Genomic DNA, 19884 nt, shown 5'->3' with positions numbered 1-19884 from the left:
CACGTGACGATGATTTCAACGATGATGCCGACCACAATCGAGCAAATGCAGAAGTTACCGATTGCTGTCAGGACTTGGTGGAAGTGTCCAACAACTTCGGAGCCTTGAGGAGGTTGCCGAGCTGACCATCTTTCCTGGCACCCATGGATGCAGCAGGGGTGGCGTCATCGCTGGTGGCGATGGGGGAGCGCAGATCAAATGATTGATTCCACATAATCTTGGGAGGTTTCTATATATACATAGAAAAATCAATTTAACCTCAAACACAAACATAGAATTTAATGCAAGTCTAGTTTTTGGTAATGAGAAAATGAACTCACAGGTACTTAAGTTTAGGCATAGTGGAAACAGATGGCACAGATCTAGAGATTTTTTTTGCAGATTACCTGAAAAACATAACATAGTTCGACTTCCCTTCGAACAACGCCTTGTCTACCTTCAAAGAGTGTGCCTCACCTACCATTCAATGGTTCACCATCTTTAAATACATAGAACCTCCATCTAATCCCTAACTTTAAAGCCGCTAGAGAATCTGAATATAATAGCTTTACACCTGAAGTAGGAACAAATTGTCATCTCCAAGGATAATGCAATGTGCCCACAACACAACAGACAAACACTATTTGCTGCCTATAATTAATGGTTTTACCATTTCAACGAATGGATTCGAACGATGTATTTTTCTACAAAACAAGCAAATAGAAGGTTTATTAGAAAATGGCAATTATTTATTAGCAAGGGAAACATAGATTTGTGAATGGAGAAGTTTAAGTATTTTTCTGGTAGATAAATTGCTATAATCATCGTCTATAATATTAATCATGGATAGATCATGCACCACCTTTTATTTTGCTTCAAGAGCTTCTGTAGTTGTGTTAATTCTTGCCAAAGTATCAAGACCTCCCTCTTGACCAAAATACAAAGAGTTCACTGTTACCAAGTACAAATCACTGATCATATCTAATGGATTAAGAACAGAGGCTCATAACATGACAATCAGTATAGATGATGGATATATGTGAAGCTAAAAGATAACACTGATACATTTTGTGTCCAGATCTATATTTGAACTTACCATGTTAATAAGAGTGGTCTTTCCCAAGCCATTTGGACCAAGAAAGCCAAAGCAGTGACAATGTGACATGGAAATGGATATCCCTCTAGTTGCAATTTTATCTGCATTTCCATTTTTCATGGTACACTTTCTCAAGATCGTCGCATATTTCTAAATAGCTTCTACCAGATTCTTCTGGTATCTGTTCAACTATCTCTCCCTGAAAAGAAAGAAGAAATTGGTAAATTAATATGTTCTGGTACACATTACGAATTTGAATATAGAATAATCTGACCTTTCAGAAATAAAATACAGATTAATCTGATTCTATATTTCAAGCTCTAATGTTTTAATGAATCCTGGTATTTACGATTTCTTAAATAACCACTAAGCTAAAAATAATCTTAATTGTGACTTTTAGGTAGTACATAGTTTAAACTCATGGATTATCTCAGCAGCCTGCTGAATCTCTTTGTCAAAAGAAAAGGAGAGAGAGACAGATAGGGAAAATTAGACTTCTGGATATGTATGAAACTGATTGGAGTGTACCAAAGAAGAGAGTAGAGCACACCTCCTTTACCAAATATGTTCTCTCCAACTTAATGTAAGCTCTGAACTCCTGAAGTTGTATGTTCTACTGCTGAGCAGCTTCAAATGGTTCCCATCTATGCGGGAGCGATCAAGTAGTGCTGCTTTTCTCAATCTGTCTTTGAAGGAACAGAAGTGATCCAAATAGAACACAAATAAAAGAAATAGGAACCATTCCAGTACCATAATGGTAAATACACCTGCCAATCCACTTTCTTGATTACTCATACAACCCACTGAATCCCGGAGGAGGCCATATAATTCTCAAGTTGTGCAAATCGTGAGAATTCATAGACAAAGTGGTACAAGGAAAATCCAGGTAGAAGGCACTACATTAGCTTCCAGTAAACTCAAGTCCAACAAGATCAAAACCAAAATCCCTCACCGTGCTGAGTGCAATCTCGCACTCTGACACTGCGAGCAGGAACATGTTGACCCAGAAAGAATTAGAATTTCCATCACATTATGTTGCTCAAATAACCACAAGTACTTCCTTACAACATCTGAAGTACCCTGAGATAAATATAAAAGAAAATCAATACTTGTCGTAAGCTAGTGAAGTGCGCTAGCAAAATCCCTGTAGATTAGAATGCATTTGCAAGGCATGATGGTACACTTCAATATCATGTTCAATAACCAAATGGAATGGCCTTTGTTCAATATCCACGAGAAACATTATGGATTGCTTTTTCTGACCTCTACTTTGAGATATATAGCATAATATTCACAAAACAACGTGAAATTATAATTTTTCAATCGCTGTCCCCTAAAACTATTTGCCCATCATTATGTTTGTGGAATGACATCTAATAAAATAAAGCATAATAATATAATTCAAAGATCAAAGGTCAGTGCGCATATCAAAACCCGAGATCAATTTGCCGGGGAACAGAGCAGAAGAGATCTCTGGAGATTGATGGAAGCAGCGACTCCAAACATCCTAAATCTTACATGGAGTAGTATGGGAAAAATAATCTGATGACTGCTAAGTCCTCCGCGTCTAGTGTAAGTTTAGGAGTGTAAAAAATTCACACCACAAATCACAAAAAGAATAGGAAGACGAGGGTTCGATCGAAAATGGGTGCTCACGTGGATATCGTGGGAGAGGGGGTGCGATGCGAGGACCGGTCACGATGGCCTTCCTCTTGCTGGCCTTTGACACCATGGCGTCGATCGGGTTCGGGGGCGCTAGAGTTCTTGGTGATGCGGTCGTGGCAACGGGCGGAGGCGAGGCTGATGTGCGGGACCAGGAGGCGGTGGCGGCAAAGGAGGGGAGAGGACGATCTCGACAGTTGTTTAGCGGCGTAGGGAGGCGGGTGTTCCGCGGCATGGCTGGCGGTGTGGGGGCGGATATGCGGCAGTCGCGGCGGCCGTAGGGTTCCCGGGCGTGCGGGTGGTAGGCGGGCGGCTCGGTAGCGGCGGGATTCGCGGCGGCGGGCGTGCGGGCGGTTCGGTAGCGACGAGATTCGCGACGGCGGGCGTGCGGGATTCGCGGAGCGTGCGCTGCGGCGGGCGTGCGGTAGCGGCGGGCGTTTGGTAGTGGCGGGGGCAGAATCCGGCGGTCGGGCAAGCGGGGATGGCGGACGGTTTGCAGCGGCGCGGAGAGGTAGGGCTGGTTGGCGAGCGGGGGCGGTCTACATTTAGCCCTTAATAGTTAGTAGAGATGGGCCAACGTCAGCACATCTACGGAGGATTCCCCACCACAAGCAAACGAGAAACAATAATAAAAACACGATAAATGAAGACAGTACATGCATTGCAGCCTAACACAACACGATACTCCGATTAGGCATGGTTAGGTTAGGTACTGTCTCAATCTTGCGCCACAGTAGCGCTGACCATTCCCCCCGCTCTGAACCGAACAGATTTTAATTAAAACAGAAATAGGTTCGCAAATAATATAGAATCTTACTGCTGCAGCTGAAATCCATACCATAGACAAAAACACTATAGAAATAATAGAAGCTGGTATATATTAAAACTAAGCAAACCGTCCAGAAACTGACATCTATTTTATTTTTTAGAAAAGAAAAATAAATACTGACACCTGAGCTGCCGATTACTGCTGTTTCGTGGGAGCAGTATCGTTCTGCTCTGCATCACTGCACAGTCAGCAGCACAGACGGTGACGGGGGAGCGGCCGGCGAGGGCACACAAGACGAACCTCGTCGACGGCGGCAGAGGAAGCCGCCGCCTTCGGTCCATCATCAGTTCATCACGTGACGCGAGCAACGCGGAGGAATTGGAGGACCTGGGCGGCGGTAGAGCCACGAGGCCACGCCAGTTGTTGACTCGCTCAAATCCTGCCAGCTTTCTCGATGCCAAGCTACCGTCAGGTGCCGGTTCACTGCTTCTCATCAGTCATCACCAGACCAGACCAAACCAAACCAAACCAGCGGTGCCGGAAAACACAACAGAGTTCAATCTCCAAAATAAATACTCCCTCCGTTTCTTTTTATTAGTCGCTGGATAGTGCAAAATTGCACTAACCAGCGACTAATAAAAAGAAACGGAGGGAGTATTATTTTCTTCCAAGGACCCACTGCTACAAGGAAATTGCCATGCCAGAGGATTATTCTTAACAAATAAAAATTTGAGGAAAACGGGGTACGTACATGCCAGCCAACTGCACGCGAAAAAGTATTCATTGGACACAAGAGGGTGAAAAAAAACACACAGAGAGAGAAAGAAATGCCGAAAAAGATTCTGGCGCAGTAGAACAACGAACCCCACATGTGCGTGATGACCCGAGACCCGACCATGTGATTGTCTGGTAGAAATAGAAATATAAACGCGCCCCACCCGGAGACCTGCACCTGCACCTGCCTGCCTCCGTCTCCTCCTCCTTCAGTTGTTGCCACCGCCCTTCCCTCCCTTCCTCTCCGCGTCGCTCGCCGTCCCATCTTTGGCCTGGACACCTGGCCTGCCCCCCCTTCGCGGACGCGCCGGGTCGCCGGCCGAATCCGCCCTCCCGCCGCTGCCAACGTCGATCTGCGCCCGCCCGCCCGCCCGCCAAGTGAGGTGAGTTCCGCCGCCGTGATCCAGTTTTTGAGTTCTCCCCACCGCGTTCTGCGTGCTCGCCGTTGTTCGCCGGCGCTGATGCCTGGTTCCTTCTGGTGCCTTTTCTCCGTGTTAGCGGAGATCCTTCTGTTCTGTTCTGTTCTGTGCCCGTGTGTATGATCTGTACAGAAGATGGCACCTGGGCTCGCAAAGGTTTGATCTTGAGACGAATTTTAACCATGCGTGGGGTTGCGTCATGTGCAGATTCAAAGGTAGGACGACGGGGGGGTCGAGTTCTTGTCGGTTTCATTCCTGGCCGCCGACTTCACATGTCAACAACCCCAAGGAGCAGAAGCCAGGGTAGTAGGACCACTAGGCCGTGGATCTTGTCAGGTACATCAATTCTTTGCCCTGCTTTACGCTCCTCTCTGTTTCCCCCCCTTTTTTTTGCCTCTGCAACAACTCCACTAATCTGTCTTTAAACAGCGAAGGTGTGATTTCGATCACTCAATTACAGACCAAAATGCCGTCATTTCAAGTTTCCTGTGCCGTGCACGCAAAAAAAAAAAAAAACACATTTTTTAATAAAAAACTGACCTATCTGATCATGTAAATTTACTTTGTATACGGTGTGCTGGATGTTCAAATTTATTTAGTACAAAACCAATACACTCATGTAAGGGTGGTAATGGATCATGGCCCTAATACTTGCTTCACAAACCAACAAGGCCCTTAATTTTGTTAGTTCAAAATTGTATTGTTTTATGATCCGGCCCTAACTTGACTTGATCCTTAGATTTGCTAGGCTAAATTAAATGGCCCGTTACCACCCCTACACTCATGAGACTTCATACAGGAGTCCCCAACTGATTAGGAATTAACTGAGCTTTCGGGCACCCAGACCACACCTGGGCCCAGCCATCATAGTTTGCTTGCACAACTTTTAAATTATGCCCTTTTTTTTTCACAGGGATGGACTTTGCTGGTTCCAGACGGAAGCCTAATCTCACGGGGAAGATTGCCGTGGCTGCTGCCCTCACGGTCATGTGCATAATCGTGTTGAAACAGTCCCCTAGTTTCAGCGGTACCAGCGTGGTACGTGCTTGAATCTCTCCACAACAACTACCCATGTCACTGCCGCTTGCTGTTGAGTTGGCACGACCTGTCATTATTCCTTCTTCCAGACGACTTAAGTACTCTGCTTAGTTTCCATGGAACATCAACGCGACGCTTTAATGTTTGCTGTTGTGACTTACTGCTATGTTTATGCTGTTGTGCCAGGTTCATTTCTGATACATTTACGCTATTATGCCAGGGTTATTTTACTGATACATATATGCATCGTTCGTTCTTGATAGTCACAAACTCACAATTCCGGCACGGTTGTACAGTTCCAGCAATTTCCTGGAAGCTGTTCAAATCATTTGCCTGCAGTTCTTTATTACTAGTTTCTTTAATTCTTTTCGGCTGGAGGCATTTGTTGAAGCACTCACATTTCCTGCAGTTCTCTCGCCATGAAACTGGGGTGACCCATGTGTTAGTAACAGGGGGTGCTGGGTATATTGGCTCACATGCTACTCTTCGTCTCCTTAGTGACAAGTACCGAGTTACCATTGTGGTAATTTCTTATACTTCTCTCCCATTCTGTTACTCACAAACGGAGTTTGATAGTAACAGCAACTTCCATTATTTGATACTTACAGGATAACCTATCCAGAGGGAACATTGGAGCTGTTAGAGTTCTTCAACGGTTATTTCCAGAACCCGGAAGGCTTCAATTTATTTATGCTGATTTAGGCGATGCCAAAGCTGTATCCTTCCTCTGAAGTTTAATAACCTAGTGTCCCCCTTCCCCTTACATTTCTGTGTTGATGAGATTTGTTTTGCACTTAACCGATAATCAGGTGAACAAAATATTTTCGGAGAACGCATTTGATGCTGTTATGCACTTTGCTGCTGTTGCTTATGTTGGTGAGAGCACAATGGAGCCACTCAGGTAAATGCTTGTTCTAGGCATGTACTCCCTCCGTTCAAAAATAGTGTTCCTTTTAGCACTTGTTTTTTATGTCTATATTCAAATACATGATGATGAATCTAGACACATATATAAAACACATACATCAAATTTATATGAATCTCATAATTGTCTAAAACGAATTCTAATTTAGGACAGAGGGAGTATATGCTGGTTTTCCTTTATTGCTCAAAATTTTCGAAGCTTGGACCTACACGATTCTGTTGAAATCTCTTTGATGTGTATGTAGCAAAGCACCACATGTTCCTTAATTATTGGAACGGAATTGCTACACAAACCATATAATTTGTAGTCTGTTAAATAAATTTATAGTGAAAGTCCACACAAAAATTTTAATTCAATGTTTCTATAGTTTAAATGGATGTAGTGCAAGTTTTTTTTTTTTGCTCCAACTGTTTTTTGTGCTGCTTCCTTGGTATTAGTTCACCATGCAAAAGTCATCTGCTGCAAATGTTGTTCTTCCTAGCCAACTGTATATACTCTGCTAACACTGCTATGACAGGTACTACCACAACATAACGTCAAACACATTGACAGTTCTTGAGGCAATGGCAGCACATAATGTAAATACTCTGATTTACTCGAGTACGTGTGCAACCTATGGTGAACCTGATACAATGCCGATTGTAGAAACAACTCCTCAGGTTAGCCTCTCAATACATGGGATTTTGCCTTAATTTTATAGATGCTGTCATGATTCTAACTGTTTTCTAAACCACTGCAGAATCCTATCAATCCATATGGTAAGGCAAAGAAGATGGCGGAGGACATCATCTTAGATTTTACAAAATCAAAGAAGCAATCAAATATGGCTGTCATGATCTTAAGGTTGGTTTTTGGCAGCCTATATTAGATTGCAATCCATGGAATAGTTCTAACTCTTTTCCTGCTCTGTATAAATTAGATACTTCAACGTGATTGGATCAGACCCAGAGGGACGGCTAGGAGAAGCTCCAAGGCCAGAGCTACGCGAGCATGGACGGATATCCGGTGCTTGCTTTGATGCAGCTTTGGGAATCATTCCAGGGCTAAAGGTATTCTAGATTCTCATTTCAGTGCCATCAATTACTCTTTTACTTTTGTATAAGTAGCTGCATCCATTCATTTTATATGAATAACAATCGTATATATGTGATTCTCTGCTCTTTCAGGTTCGTGGAACCGATTACTCCACTGCAGATGGAACTTGCGTTAGAGACTACATCGATGTCACAGATCTTGTAGATGCTCACGTAAAAGCTCTTGGTAAAGCTCAGCCAGGCAAAGTTGGAATCTACAATGTCGGAACAGGCCAAGGTTGTTAAAAGATCAATAACCAGTAACCAGATCAACAATTTTAGATACAGATACGCTTCTACTTAAGATCATATGTCTTCCTTTTTCTTCTGAAAGTGGTGTTTTTATGTCTTATCAGGTAGATCAGTGACTGAGTTTGTAGAAGCTTGCAAGAAGGCAACAGGAGCTTCTATCAAGGTCGAATATCTTGCACGTAGACCCGGAGATTATGCCGAGGTATACAGCGATCCGTCGAAAATCCACATGGAACTCAACTGGACAGCCCAGTACACTGATCTTGGCCAAAGCCTCGCCCAGGCGTGGAAATGGCAGAAAGCGCACCCGAACGGATATGGACCAGCCTGATTCAGAGTTCAAAGATTGAGAGAGACTCGTCACGCAGATCCAAAGGGTCCATGTGCAGTCATGTAGCCTTCAGACAGTTGGTTCTTCATCACCATAGAAAGATAGCAAAGAGCAACAGAAGAGTCCTGATTCTTTTATTGCAGCGCTCGAAGAAGGAAAAAATATCACAGAGAACCCCCTACCTGCTCCTTGATTAGTTTCAAATATATATATATAGGTCCTCGTTGACATTTTAATATAATTTGATGTGTGCTGAGGCGCTATATAATAACACAAACGAAATTTTGTTGTAGACAGGGTAGATCGATCTCGTGTATCAACTTTTGTGGTGGTAGAATGAAAGGATATAAATAAGTTGATGTAAGTTTTTGTTTCCAAACTTGTTTGGAGTTTACATAAGGCTGGTTCTGCCAGGTTCAGCCAGCTGAGCTTGTGTTATGCGCATAGTCACAGTTTCCGGATTGATAGGGTCGAGGAACATGATCGAGGAACGCGTCACGCTAATTCTGAGAGCTTTTAACAAAATGATCCGTGTATCTGGGCCGAAAATGATCCGTGTATCTGGGTTGGAGACTGTATCTGGGTTGGAGACGACGTTTCTAGGTTGAGGATCGCTATTACTATAAGGGTCCGTTCCCTTTCACAGGAATAAACATAGATTCGTTCCAGCTCGTCAAAATCTATATAAATTAGAGAAGTAATCCGGCTAGGAATCAATCCGGGGCTCCAATCCCTTACGACGAAACCTAGAAATCGATCACTGATCCAATTTGACTACCTCTACGGGATAGACCTCAACAGAAAACTGTTGAGTAACGGCAGCAAGTGATTGAGTTCAGTAGTTCCTCATAGAAAATTATTGACTCTAGAGATATGGTAATATGGAGAAGACAAAATTGTTTGAAGCACGCACAGAACCGGAAGCGCCCCTTGTTTCAAAGAGAGGAGGACGGGTTATTCACATTTAATTTGATGGTCAGAGGCGAATTGAAAGTTAAGCAGTGGTAATTAAGACCCCCGGGTGAAAATAGGGATGTCTCCTACGTTACCCATAATATGTGGAAGTATCGACGTAATTTCATAGAGTCATTCGATCTGAATGCTACATGAAGAACATAAGCCAGATGACGGAACGCGGAGACCTAGGATGTAGAAGATCATAACATGAGCGATTCGGCGGATTTGGATTCCTTTTCTATATATCCACTCATGTGGTACTTCATCATACGATTCATATAAGATCCATCTGTCTAGAGATCGTCATATACATCTAGAAAGTCGTATGCTTTGGAAGAAGCTTGTACAGTTTGGGAAGGGGTTTTTTGAGAAAAAAGAAGAATCTACTTCAACCGATATGCCCTTAGGCACGGCCATACATAACATAGAAATCACACGTGGAAGGGGTGGGCAATTAGCTAGAGCAGCAGGTGCTGTAGCGAAACTGATTGCAAAAGAGGGTAAATTGGCCACTTTAAGATTACCATCTGGGGAGGTCCGTTTGGTATCCCAAAACTGCTTAGCAACAGTCGGACAAGTGGGTAATGTTGGGGTGAACCAAAAAAGTTTGGGTAGAGCCGGATCTAAGTGTTGGCTAGGTAAACGCCCCGTAGTAAGAGGGGTAGTTATGAACCCTGTGGACCACCCCCATGGGGGTGGTGAAGGGAAAGCCCCCATTGGTAGAAAAAAACCCACAACCCCTTGGGGTTATCCTGCGCTTGGAAGAAGAACTAGGAAAAGGAAAAAATATAGTGATAGTTTTATTCTTCGTCGCCGTAAGTAAATACGTAACTAGGAATATGGAAAATTGCATTTTTGGAATTTGCAATAATGCGATGGGCGAACGACGGGAATTGAACCCGCGCATGGTGGATTCACAATCCACTGCCTTGATCCACTTGGCTACATCCGCCCCTTATCCAGCTAAAGGATTTTCTCTTTTTTCCATTCATTATTATTCTATTTATTCTGACCTCCATACCTCGATCGAGATAGTGGACATAGGATGCCACTCTTTAAAATGAAAAAAAGGAGTAATCAGCTGTGACACGAAAAAAAACGAATCCTTTTGTAGCTCGTCATTTATTGGCAAAAATCGAAAAGGTCAATATGAAGGAGGAGAAAGAAATAATAGTAACGTGGTCCCGGGCATCTAGCATTCTACCCGCAATGGTTGGCCATACAATCGCGATTCATAATGGAAAAGAACATATACCTATTTACATAACAAATCCTATGGTAGGTCGCAAATTGGGGGAATTCGTGCCTACTCGGCATTTCACGAGTTATGAAAGTACAAGAAAGGATACTAAATCTCGTCGTTAATTGAATTCAGAATAGAAAGATTCAGAATAAACAAAGAAATACCCAATATCCTGTTGGAACAAGATATTGGGTATTTCTGGCTTTCCTTCCTTCAAAAATTCCTATATGTTTAGGAGAAAAACCTTATCCATTAAGGTAAGGAACTTCAAGAGCAGCTAGGTCTAGAGGGAAGTTGTGAGCATTACGTTCGTGCATTACCTCCATACCAAGATTAGCACAGTTGATGATATCAGCCCAAGTATTAATAACGCGACCTTGGCTATCAACTACAGATTGGTTGAAATTGAAACCATTTAGGTTGAATGCCATAGTACTAATACCTAAAGCAGTGAACCAGATCCCTACTACAGGCCAAGCAGCCAAGAAGAAGTGTAAAGAACGAGAATTGTTGAAACTAGCATATTGGAAGATTAATCGACCAAAATAACCGTGAGCAGCCACAATATTATAAGTCTCTTCTTCCTGACCAAATTTGTAACCCTCATTAGCAGACTCATTTTCAGTGGTTTCCCTGATCAAACTAGAGGTTACCAAGGAACCATGCATAGCACTGAATAGGGAACCGCCGAATACACCAGCTACACCTAACATGTGAAATGGATGCATAAGGATGTTGTGCTCTGCCTGGAATACAATCATAAAGTTGAAAGTACCAGATATTCCTAAAGGCATACCATCAGAGAAACTTCCTTGACCAATAGGGTAAATCAAGAAAACAGCAGTAGCAGCTGCAACAGGAGCTGAATATGCAACAGCAATCCAAGGGCGCATACCCAGACGGAAACTAAGTTTATAAGGGTCCGTTCGCTTTCACAGGAATAAACATAGATTCGTTCCAGCTCGTCAAAATCTATATAAATTAGAGAAGTAATCCGGCTAGGAATCAATCCGGGGCTCCAATCCCTAACAACCGAACAGGGCCTAACCGTTTCATGTGACTGATTATGCGATACAGTGAGCCAGTGACAGGTATTATTTCTTTGAAAGGTGGTCTGACACGCAAAATATTATACAGAGAACGTGTTCTGGACCCGAGAAAAAGAAATAAAAAACGCTAGCTTAGACCATCTCCAACAATATTTAAAATTGGTGTCTTAAATTAAAAACTACTCCAACAGTATATTATTTCACAAAATTTGGTCAAAAAATTATACAGTATCATCTCAAATGCCTTAAATATACTACATCATAGTGGGTCACCCTATAATTTAGATTTGAGGTTTTACTATTAGAACGAAATATTTTATTGGTGCTCTAAATTATATAAAATATACCCATTTAAAATTATAGTGCATTTTTATAGGTCACATTGTTGGAGATACTTTTATCTTAAGACTTATTTGGAACAACTTCAATGTTTCATGCACTTAAGATTCACTAAAAACAGTTTTATTCTAAAAAAAGTTAATGAAATGGTGTAGATCCGTCAAATTCAGATTCACTAAAATGAGAGATATAGATGGTGTTTTAATGCATCAACAGAAATCTCAGCTCCGTTATTTCTTCCGAAGCATCAACAGAAATGATTGCCCTCCTCGCCTCCGGACCAGCGGCTTCGGCAGCATACTTGGACTGAGGCTTTTAACCTAAGTTCCTTCCACTTCTCAAGCTAATGGCTGATCTGAGCTAATTATTTATTGTAAACGACTGCGAAACTGAAAATACTAGTCAGTTGTAAGGATATTCGACAAAGGCATTTCCCCAACATCACAAAACTGTTAATGCTAGTCAGTTCAAATTTAGTCTCGTTTCATCGAATATTTAGATACCACTTAGAAGTAATAAATTTAATCTGATTATAAAACTAATTATATAGATAAGAACTAAACGGTGAGACGAGTCTGTTAATACTAATTAGTCTATGATTCACTTCTACGATACTACAGTAATCATTTGTTAATCATAGATTAACCGTGCTTAATAAATTTATCTTGTCATTTAATCTTCATCTACATAATTAGTTTTATAATTAAACTATATTTATTACTCGTAATTAATATTAAAACATTTGATATTACACGGATAAACTTTAGTAAAAAGAACCAAAGTGCACGTGACATCTTAGCACTACCTACACTAGTCAACACCCTGTGACACCGAAAGTCAGGCGATGATGTTTATATGGCAAAGCAAACTAGCAAAGTGGTGGGTTAGAGAAAACATCACCACCAAGGCACCAAAATAGGAGTTTATATGATCGTTTACTTCGAATTAAAAACAGAAATTGTAGAAGCTAGTACGGAATAAAGCCAAACAAATAAGCTTTATGATCCAAAAAATACACATGGATGCTCAAAACTACAAAAAAATAAAATGATATCTAATATATATAAATAATGCAATTTAAAGTGTAAAATAATATTTTATACCGTCATGTACATGCTGGACACAGTTTAATAATAGCTGGATTCAAGACGCTTGCGAATCGGCTGGCTGCTTGAACTCACCGACAGGACAAGCATGCGCTCCCGAAGTCTAGGCCCTGGGCGTTGTGGCGGTCAGAAGAAATCCAAGCAAGCTTCGAGAAACGGGAGCAGGAGCAGGGCCACCACGCGCAGCAGCCTCTCGGGCCCACCAGCGTGCCACAGGCCCACAGTCTGTACTAGCAAAATCGTAAAGTTTTTTTTTAAAAAAAAAGGAAAATATAGCTGGTGATGTTTCCCTGAAACTCTGATTAGAATTTCAAAGATCCTTCCTTCTGAATCGTACGGCAGAGGAAGAGCAGCAAGTACTGACAGTCTCTCGCCGAGCCAGAGACTGAGTCTGCAATGGGGGCGGGGCAGTCATTTCCGTGCCGCCGTGTGGCCCGTGTCAGCCGTCCTAGTGGCGTGCGGTGCCAACGTTGGATTCCCATGGAAAAAACTTGCACAGAGCTTTCTGACATGAGCCTGAGATTGGTCTAAAGCTCACGTACAAAAGATCACAAGCTCACTACCTGCTACGGATCATAAGTTGATCCACTCGTTCACTAACCACGAGTTACTAAAACCGGAAAACAAAATAAAATCAAAGAATATGAAAAAATTATATAGGTTTATTTTGTTTTATTATATTTGGTTTTGAAAATAATAAGTATATTTGAAAAAATAACAATAATAAGAAAGAAATAAAGAAAGAAAAAAAGGCTTCTTTATTCCCGCGTGTCCATCAACCCCAACGGCAGTCACTGTCACGCACCGTTCATCTTCCACTACAAAGAAACAGCATACTTCTCTCGTTTTCACAAAAAAAAACTGAGAGCATAATTCCACCAAAAAAACTACTTGTAAAACTAAAAAGATTTTAAAAAATACCCTCTCCGTATTTGTCGCTGTTTTGTTCCGAAATAAACCAGGCGACGGCAAATATTAGCTTCAAAACGGCGCCACACTTGAATTGGGTAGAACGTACCCATCGCGAGTGGATTGTTGACTGGAAGGGAGATTTGTTCGTATGCTATCTCCAGCAAGTAACCGAGCTGTAACGGGCCGGCCGTCAGGGCGGAGCCGCGAGACGCCGCCTACGCACGGCGACCGCCCATCACTCATCGGACGCGCGATAATGTCCGGTGAACGTGTGCGTGGCTTCTGGACACATACAAATGCATGTACTATTATCCTTCTCGGGGCCAGCCAATTGTGCGTGACCTCTGGACACCGTACCTTCATTGAGCAGCGTTTTAGGGGTGTTTGAATGTACTAAGGGCCTGTTTGTTTACCCCCATGAATTATATAATCTGGATTATTTTTTGAGGATTATATAATCTGGATTATATAATCTGGATTATATAATCTGAGTAGTCTTGTTTGTTTACCCAGATTATTTGAGTTGTTAATAGGATTCTTTTGTATGAGGAAGACAAGAATGCCCTCTATATTTGTACTATGTTGAAACTCATATATGAAAAAAAAATAATTCAATTGACATTGGCAAATATTGCATTAGCAATATTATCACGGAAGGCATTCATGTCACCTTCTTCATCTTCAAATTGACTAGTACTAGGCGCAAAAATGATTCGGTGGATTATAATGGCAATGGTGGGTAATTTCTAGGAAACTTGAAAGAGTAGTGGGGAAGTGGGAAAAAATAATCTGAAATAAGCACCTCCTCACTTGCTTATAGATTATTATAATCCAAGGGGTTAGATTATATAATCTGGGCAAATAAGCTAGACTGTTTGTTTGCCTCTTAGGATTATTTAATCCAGATTATATAATCTAGGGGGTAAACAAACAGGCCCTAAAACTAATAGTTAGCTACTAAAATTAGTTGGGATATCTAAACACCCCTAGAACTATTAGCTATTTTTAGTAATTAGTTAATAGTTAGGTAGTTATTTGTTAGCTAGCTAATTCCACTAATAATTTTTAGCTAACTAACTATTAGTTCTAATACATTCAAACACCTTCCCCTTTCGAATGGCTAACATGGAACTACATTTTTTTAAAAAAAGATTTCTATTTATTTAAAAGAAATTAGTTCATTCTCTTTTGAGAAAATAGAAATCTAATAAAAAAATATAGTTTTCAAACTAGCTCGAAAAAGAAAAAAATTTCGGCACCCAGGGAACACAGGAAATTTCGGAAATTCTAGGTACGGCACTTGTCACCTCAAATCCTTCAAATAGGCAGCCTGTCCTCGTCCTCGACGCACGTGAGGGCCGACTCCACTCCCTCTGCCCCCCTCCTGCTCGGCTGCTCCGCCTCTGCTGCGGCGTCGCAATGTCCCAGTCCCAGATCGAGGCGTACACACGCCGGGCGGGGGCGGCCGTGGCGCTCGCCGCGGCGTCCGCGCTCACGACGGGCTTCCCCGCGCTCGAACCGCGCGCGCATGTCGTGCTGGCCCTGCACGCCATCCTGCTGCTCGGCTGCGCTGCGGTGCTGCTCTCCCCGGCGCACGGAGACGGAGGCCCAGAGGCTGCCCGGGGGACGACGGTGCTGGGATCGCTGCGGTGGCTCGGCTTCGCCGGGATGGCGCTCAGCGCGCTCCACGTGGACGCGGAGGAGGCGCCGCGGGGCACGGTCAGAGATCTCCTCCTCTTCCTCGTGTTCTTGGCAGGAGTTTGGGGAGTCTACCTGTCCATGGTCAGGGGAAGGGGGGAAGGGGTGCCCCGGCCCCGCAACCGCGGCTGGCGGTGGAAGAAGATGCTAACGGCGAGGAGGCCAACGCCATGCCCATGACGGGGGATGCTCGCGTCGTTGTTGATTCGAAGGTTTGAAAGGTGCATGACTTTCTCTTTACCTACCTGGCTACCTTGAGTCGCTGAAGATCAGTCGTGTCTTATCAGACTTGGTGCTCCTACTAAAAACGTATCAGGAAGGAAATAGCCTCTGGCATATGGCGATTGTATCATAAATAAAGAACAGGAGCCACAGACAGACAGTTTATTAGTAGCTTTAGCTCCTCTTTGTCTTAATTTGGTACACTGTGCATCCTTTGTTCAGTATTTTCACACCCTTTTGTACAGTACTTTGTCGAAATGAGACCTTTGTACATCATTGGTGGAGTATATGATTTGAGTTCCTTATATGCAGCAGTATTTGAGTTTTCGGAGTCTTTGCTTTTTTGAACCTGGGCTTCGGTTATTTTCAATCCATATGGATTGGAGGGGATTGGTAGGGGATTTTGATTTAATAAGGATTGAAACCCCTCAATCTCCTTCAATCCATATGAATTGGGTAGAACCGAACAAGACCTTAAAGCTCGTGGAGTGTTGAACCCTGCTCTGACGAATCTTGAGGCAGAAAGTTCTCTCCCTGCTTAATGCGCTGACACGCTTTCAGATTGTTGATGTCGACTTCTCGTCGCTACAGATACGAATAGCATATATGTCCTTTTTACAGATACCAATAGCATATATGCCCAGATTTAGAAATGTGCGAGGAAGAGTAAACCTTGGTAGAGTATAATATAATAATGGAAGATCGTTGTCGAAAGGCGGTTGCCATCGACAAGCACCTTGACTCGCCACTTCCGCCGGCTGCCAAGTTGCCGAGGACAACCGCAAGTTCTTCGTTCCGGTCGCCAGTCGCAGCGCCCTCGTTCACCCCGCCGATGGCGAGTGCGTCGGACTGTCAGAGTCAGCACCACGTAGACACACACCGGCTCCGGTGACGCGAGCAATTTTGTTGCGTTCTTAATGTTTTAGCGCGTCTACTTTCTTTCGTTTTAGTTAGCGATTTATTTCTTAATTACTGTTGATCACCTTTCAGTAAATAAGCGTATATGGATGGATAGTTTTGATTGATCGCTCCTATTTTAAAAATCAGAAAACATCAAGGTTTTTTTAGGATGCAGATTGCAGACAGTAGAATTTGAGGTATCTAGAATTCTAGGGCATATATCTTGCGATAAACCAAATGCCGCATGCCATCACCACCCCCTTTTCTTTATCATGTTTGGGTCAGTAATAAATAAATGATGTGAATGTGGTCTTTTCAAACTGAGTTAGTATCTCACCTAAAATCCAAAATAGTTTGTGACAGATGAACTCTCAGATACTTTGTTTTTTTATGAGGAATGAAGTAGTTCATTAATCAACGTCAAGTAGTTTATAGACCCTTCCAACGAACTACTATCAGCTGAATCTTACCCACTTCTTCTAATTAGCCAGGAGCAACTTACTATATGATATAAGCAGGACCTAAAATATGAGATTCTTTTTTTTTAGAAAAAAGATACTCAAACATGGTAATTGACAGGTCCTGTCAACGTGGGGCGGCGTTTGTTGGAAAACTGAATTGCAATTGCCTGAACTTTAATCCCTAGCTGCTGTTGACTCTGGTCAAACCTGACTGAGCAGCCGAGGAATCTGATGAGGTAAAAAAAAAGCGCAAGAAATTAAAAAGCAGAGAAATCTGATAAAAAATCTGCAACAAATAAAAAGAATTCAAAGCAGACGAACCTGATAAAAATCTGATGAGATTCAAAAAATAAAAAATTCCGACCTGCCGGATTCGAACCAGCGACCTAAGGATTTATCTACGAACACTACAGTCCTCCGCTCTACCAACTGAGCTAAGGTCGGAGTTGTGTTTATGATTTTTATTGCATAATATGTACTTGTGTAATAAATGATGCAAAGTTGAGTTGAATACGCATATGGAGTCTTCCGTTCCAGCCTTCGGCTACCTGCATACAGCTCTAAGCTCAAAATGTGATATCCATTTCTTGCAGCTAAAGCATGCAGCAGAGGTCATCACCGGCACCGCCCGACCGCCGCCATGCATTGCCTTGCCTTGCCTTGCCTCGCTCGATCGTTCCGCATCCGGAGCGGCCGCGAACGTGAACGCGCAGCACTGAAGGCGGGCGCGTGACGTGCCAGGACCCGGACTATCCGGCGGTTTTGGGGTTCGCATGCACCATACGCGGCCACGCACGTCGCCCTGCACGCACATGCGCCGCCGCGCCCAGCCATGAGACGGCCCATGATCCGCTCCCACCTCCCGCCCGTGAGGCGCCGATTCGGCGTGCTGGGCGCCCGCGCTGCGCCGCGTCATACCCCCAACGCCGGACACGAGAGCAGCCGTTCCCTACCTTGGCGCCACGTGTTCCCCCGGTCATCCCTGCCTGCCTGCCAGGCCGCGTCCCGGCCCCGGGTATAAAACGGCGACGCGCAGGTACACGCAGAGCACGAGCGATAGCTCGCGGTGAGCATCGATCGGTAGCTATCACTGTGTAATCGAACAGCAAGAATGGCCAAGGTTCTGCAGGCCGCTGTTGCTCTCCTGCTGGTGGAAGCGCTGCTGCTGCTAGCCCATTGCGACGGCAGGGAGCTGAAAGCGAGCGGCGCGGCGGCGTCGGGCGGCGGTGCCGCCGCCAACGGTGGTGGTAGTAGCGGGGGCGACGAGAAGGCCACGGGCTTGCCGCTGATCCCGCCGCTGCCGCCCGTGCTCGGCCCCGTGGTGCCGCTCCCGCCCGTCGTTCCTGGGATCCCTCCGGCTCGTGAGTCCGACAAGTCTCCGTGAGTACGTGAGCGTGACCGTGCGCGAGCTAGGTCTGTAGGCCAAGCATGGTGCCGCTCGGGGTGGCTCCTGCTCCTGAGCCGAACAAGTTGCCGCGTTCGCGTCTTTGTCATGTACCTTTATAGCTACCTTGCATTTTCTGTTGCGTGGTGATGTATCTACGCGTCGCAGATCGAGTTCGTGCTTTTGAGATAAAAACCAGAATTTGCAGCTCGTAGTACTAGTACTTTCGTTGAGACGTTGATGTCCACGTACCTTAATCGCATCTATTGATACATGGTCCATATAAAAAATATCATTCTCACTCTTCCTAAACGAGACAACTTTTCTGAGCCTATTTACAAAATTACACGCTTCTAGCAAGCAATCACATTATTAATTATTTTTGTGAATTTATTATTTTTCTAACTGGGTCTTATCAGGACGACAGGACCTGGCGTCCTGGGCTCCTGGCCCATTGGCCATTTCCCTCGTTTCAGAGGATTTGAGTTTACCTATTTCCATGTCGTGAGCAGAGATGGCAATGGGTAAATACCCACCGGATATTAGTACCCTATACCCATATCCACAACACAAAAATAACTTCACCGGGTTACCCATATACACTGGCGGGTATGGATTTACCCCATACCCATACCCATGTGGGTATGGGTCACCCATCGGGTCACCCGTACCCACAAAAATTAAACAACTATCAAAATATTATACTATACAAATGTCAAGTATATCCATATAAATATCATTACAAAATTTTCTAGCATCATTTAACCATCCATTCAACACACCAAAGATAATTGGATAAAATAGTAACACTATGATAGTACTACATAGCACATTACATGTTCCATTACATGGTCATTAAATTGTTGTTAAATAGTAAAAAAGTTGGATGACTAAAGTCCAAGTTCATGATTCGGATAAGTTTATATTGGGTATTTTATACCCACGGGTTAGCGGGTATGGGTGAAAGCAGAACGTTCTAATACTCGTTTACCCATTGGGTGAAGATTTTTGCCCAATAACAGACCCACGAGTAGAATATTTAGCCCACATACATATCTAATAGAGTAAATATCCATCGAGTATCGGGTCGCGGGTACCCATTGCCATCTCTAGTCGTGAGAAAAGGGACGCGCGACATCGCTCGACGATGCAAATGCTAGTCTCTCCAATATCACCGTCACCCAAGATCGTGTCCAACCGTCCACTAGTCAACTAAAACACTATTTTACACTATAAAATTTATTTTTCGCTGACTTAAAACACTATTTTATATTATGTACTGCTCGGGTTTAGAA

At 43.5% G+C, this 19884-nt stretch overlaps 3 protein-coding genes and 1 non-coding gene across 4 annotated transcripts; 3 read left to right on the top strand and 1 right to left on the bottom strand.

The window, feature by feature from the left end:
• Nucleotides 1-4476: 4476 nt before the first annotated feature.
• LOC100280696 (uncharacterized) lies at nt 4477-8740 on the top strand. The gene is made up of 11 exons (NM_001153615.2): nt 4477-4663; nt 4907-5035; nt 5613-5737; nt 6147-6260; nt 6346-6453; nt 6547-6638; nt 7180-7321; nt 7402-7505; nt 7582-7711; nt 7829-7973; nt 8092-8740. The coding sequence occupies exons 2-11, from the start codon at nt 4972-4974 to the stop codon at nt 8316-8318; spliced, it is 1251 nt and encodes a 416-aa protein (NP_001147087.2). The 5' UTR covers nt 4477-4663; nt 4907-4971; the 3' UTR covers nt 8319-8740.
• Nucleotides 8741-15289: 6549 nt separating this feature from the next.
• On the top strand, nt 15290-16170 carry LOC100382338 (uncharacterized). The gene has a single exon (NM_001175086.1). It carries the CDS (start codon nt 15344-15346, stop codon nt 15800-15802), a length of 459 nt encoding a protein of 152 aa, NP_001168557.1. The 5' UTR covers nt 15290-15343; the 3' UTR covers nt 15803-16170.
• A 1393-nt stretch (nt 16171-17563) lies between these two features.
• TRNAY-GUA (transfer RNA tyrosine (anticodon GUA)) lies at nt 17564-17649 on the bottom strand. Its single transcript is given in 2 exon segments — nt 17564-17599; nt 17613-17649. It is a non-coding gene; the product is annotated as a tRNA-Tyr (tRNA).
• Nucleotides 17650-18254: 605 nt separating this feature from the next.
• LOC100274778 (uncharacterized) lies at nt 18255-18901 on the top strand. Its single transcript, NM_001149063.2, has one exon. The coding sequence runs from the start codon at nt 18317-18319 to the stop codon at nt 18587-18589; it is 273 nt and encodes a 90-aa protein (NP_001142535.2). The 5' UTR covers nt 18255-18316; the 3' UTR covers nt 18590-18901.
• The last annotated feature ends 983 nt before the right edge of the window (nt 18902-19884 follow it).

Source organism: Zea mays, chromosome 2, assembly GCF_902167145.1.
Source record: "Zea mays cultivar B73 chromosome 2, Zm-B73-REFERENCE-NAM-5.0, whole genome shotgun sequence".
Classification (NCBI taxonomy): domain Eukaryota; kingdom Viridiplantae; phylum Streptophyta; class Magnoliopsida; order Poales; family Poaceae; genus Zea; species Zea mays.
This window is presented reverse-complemented; position numbering and strand designations above follow the sequence as displayed.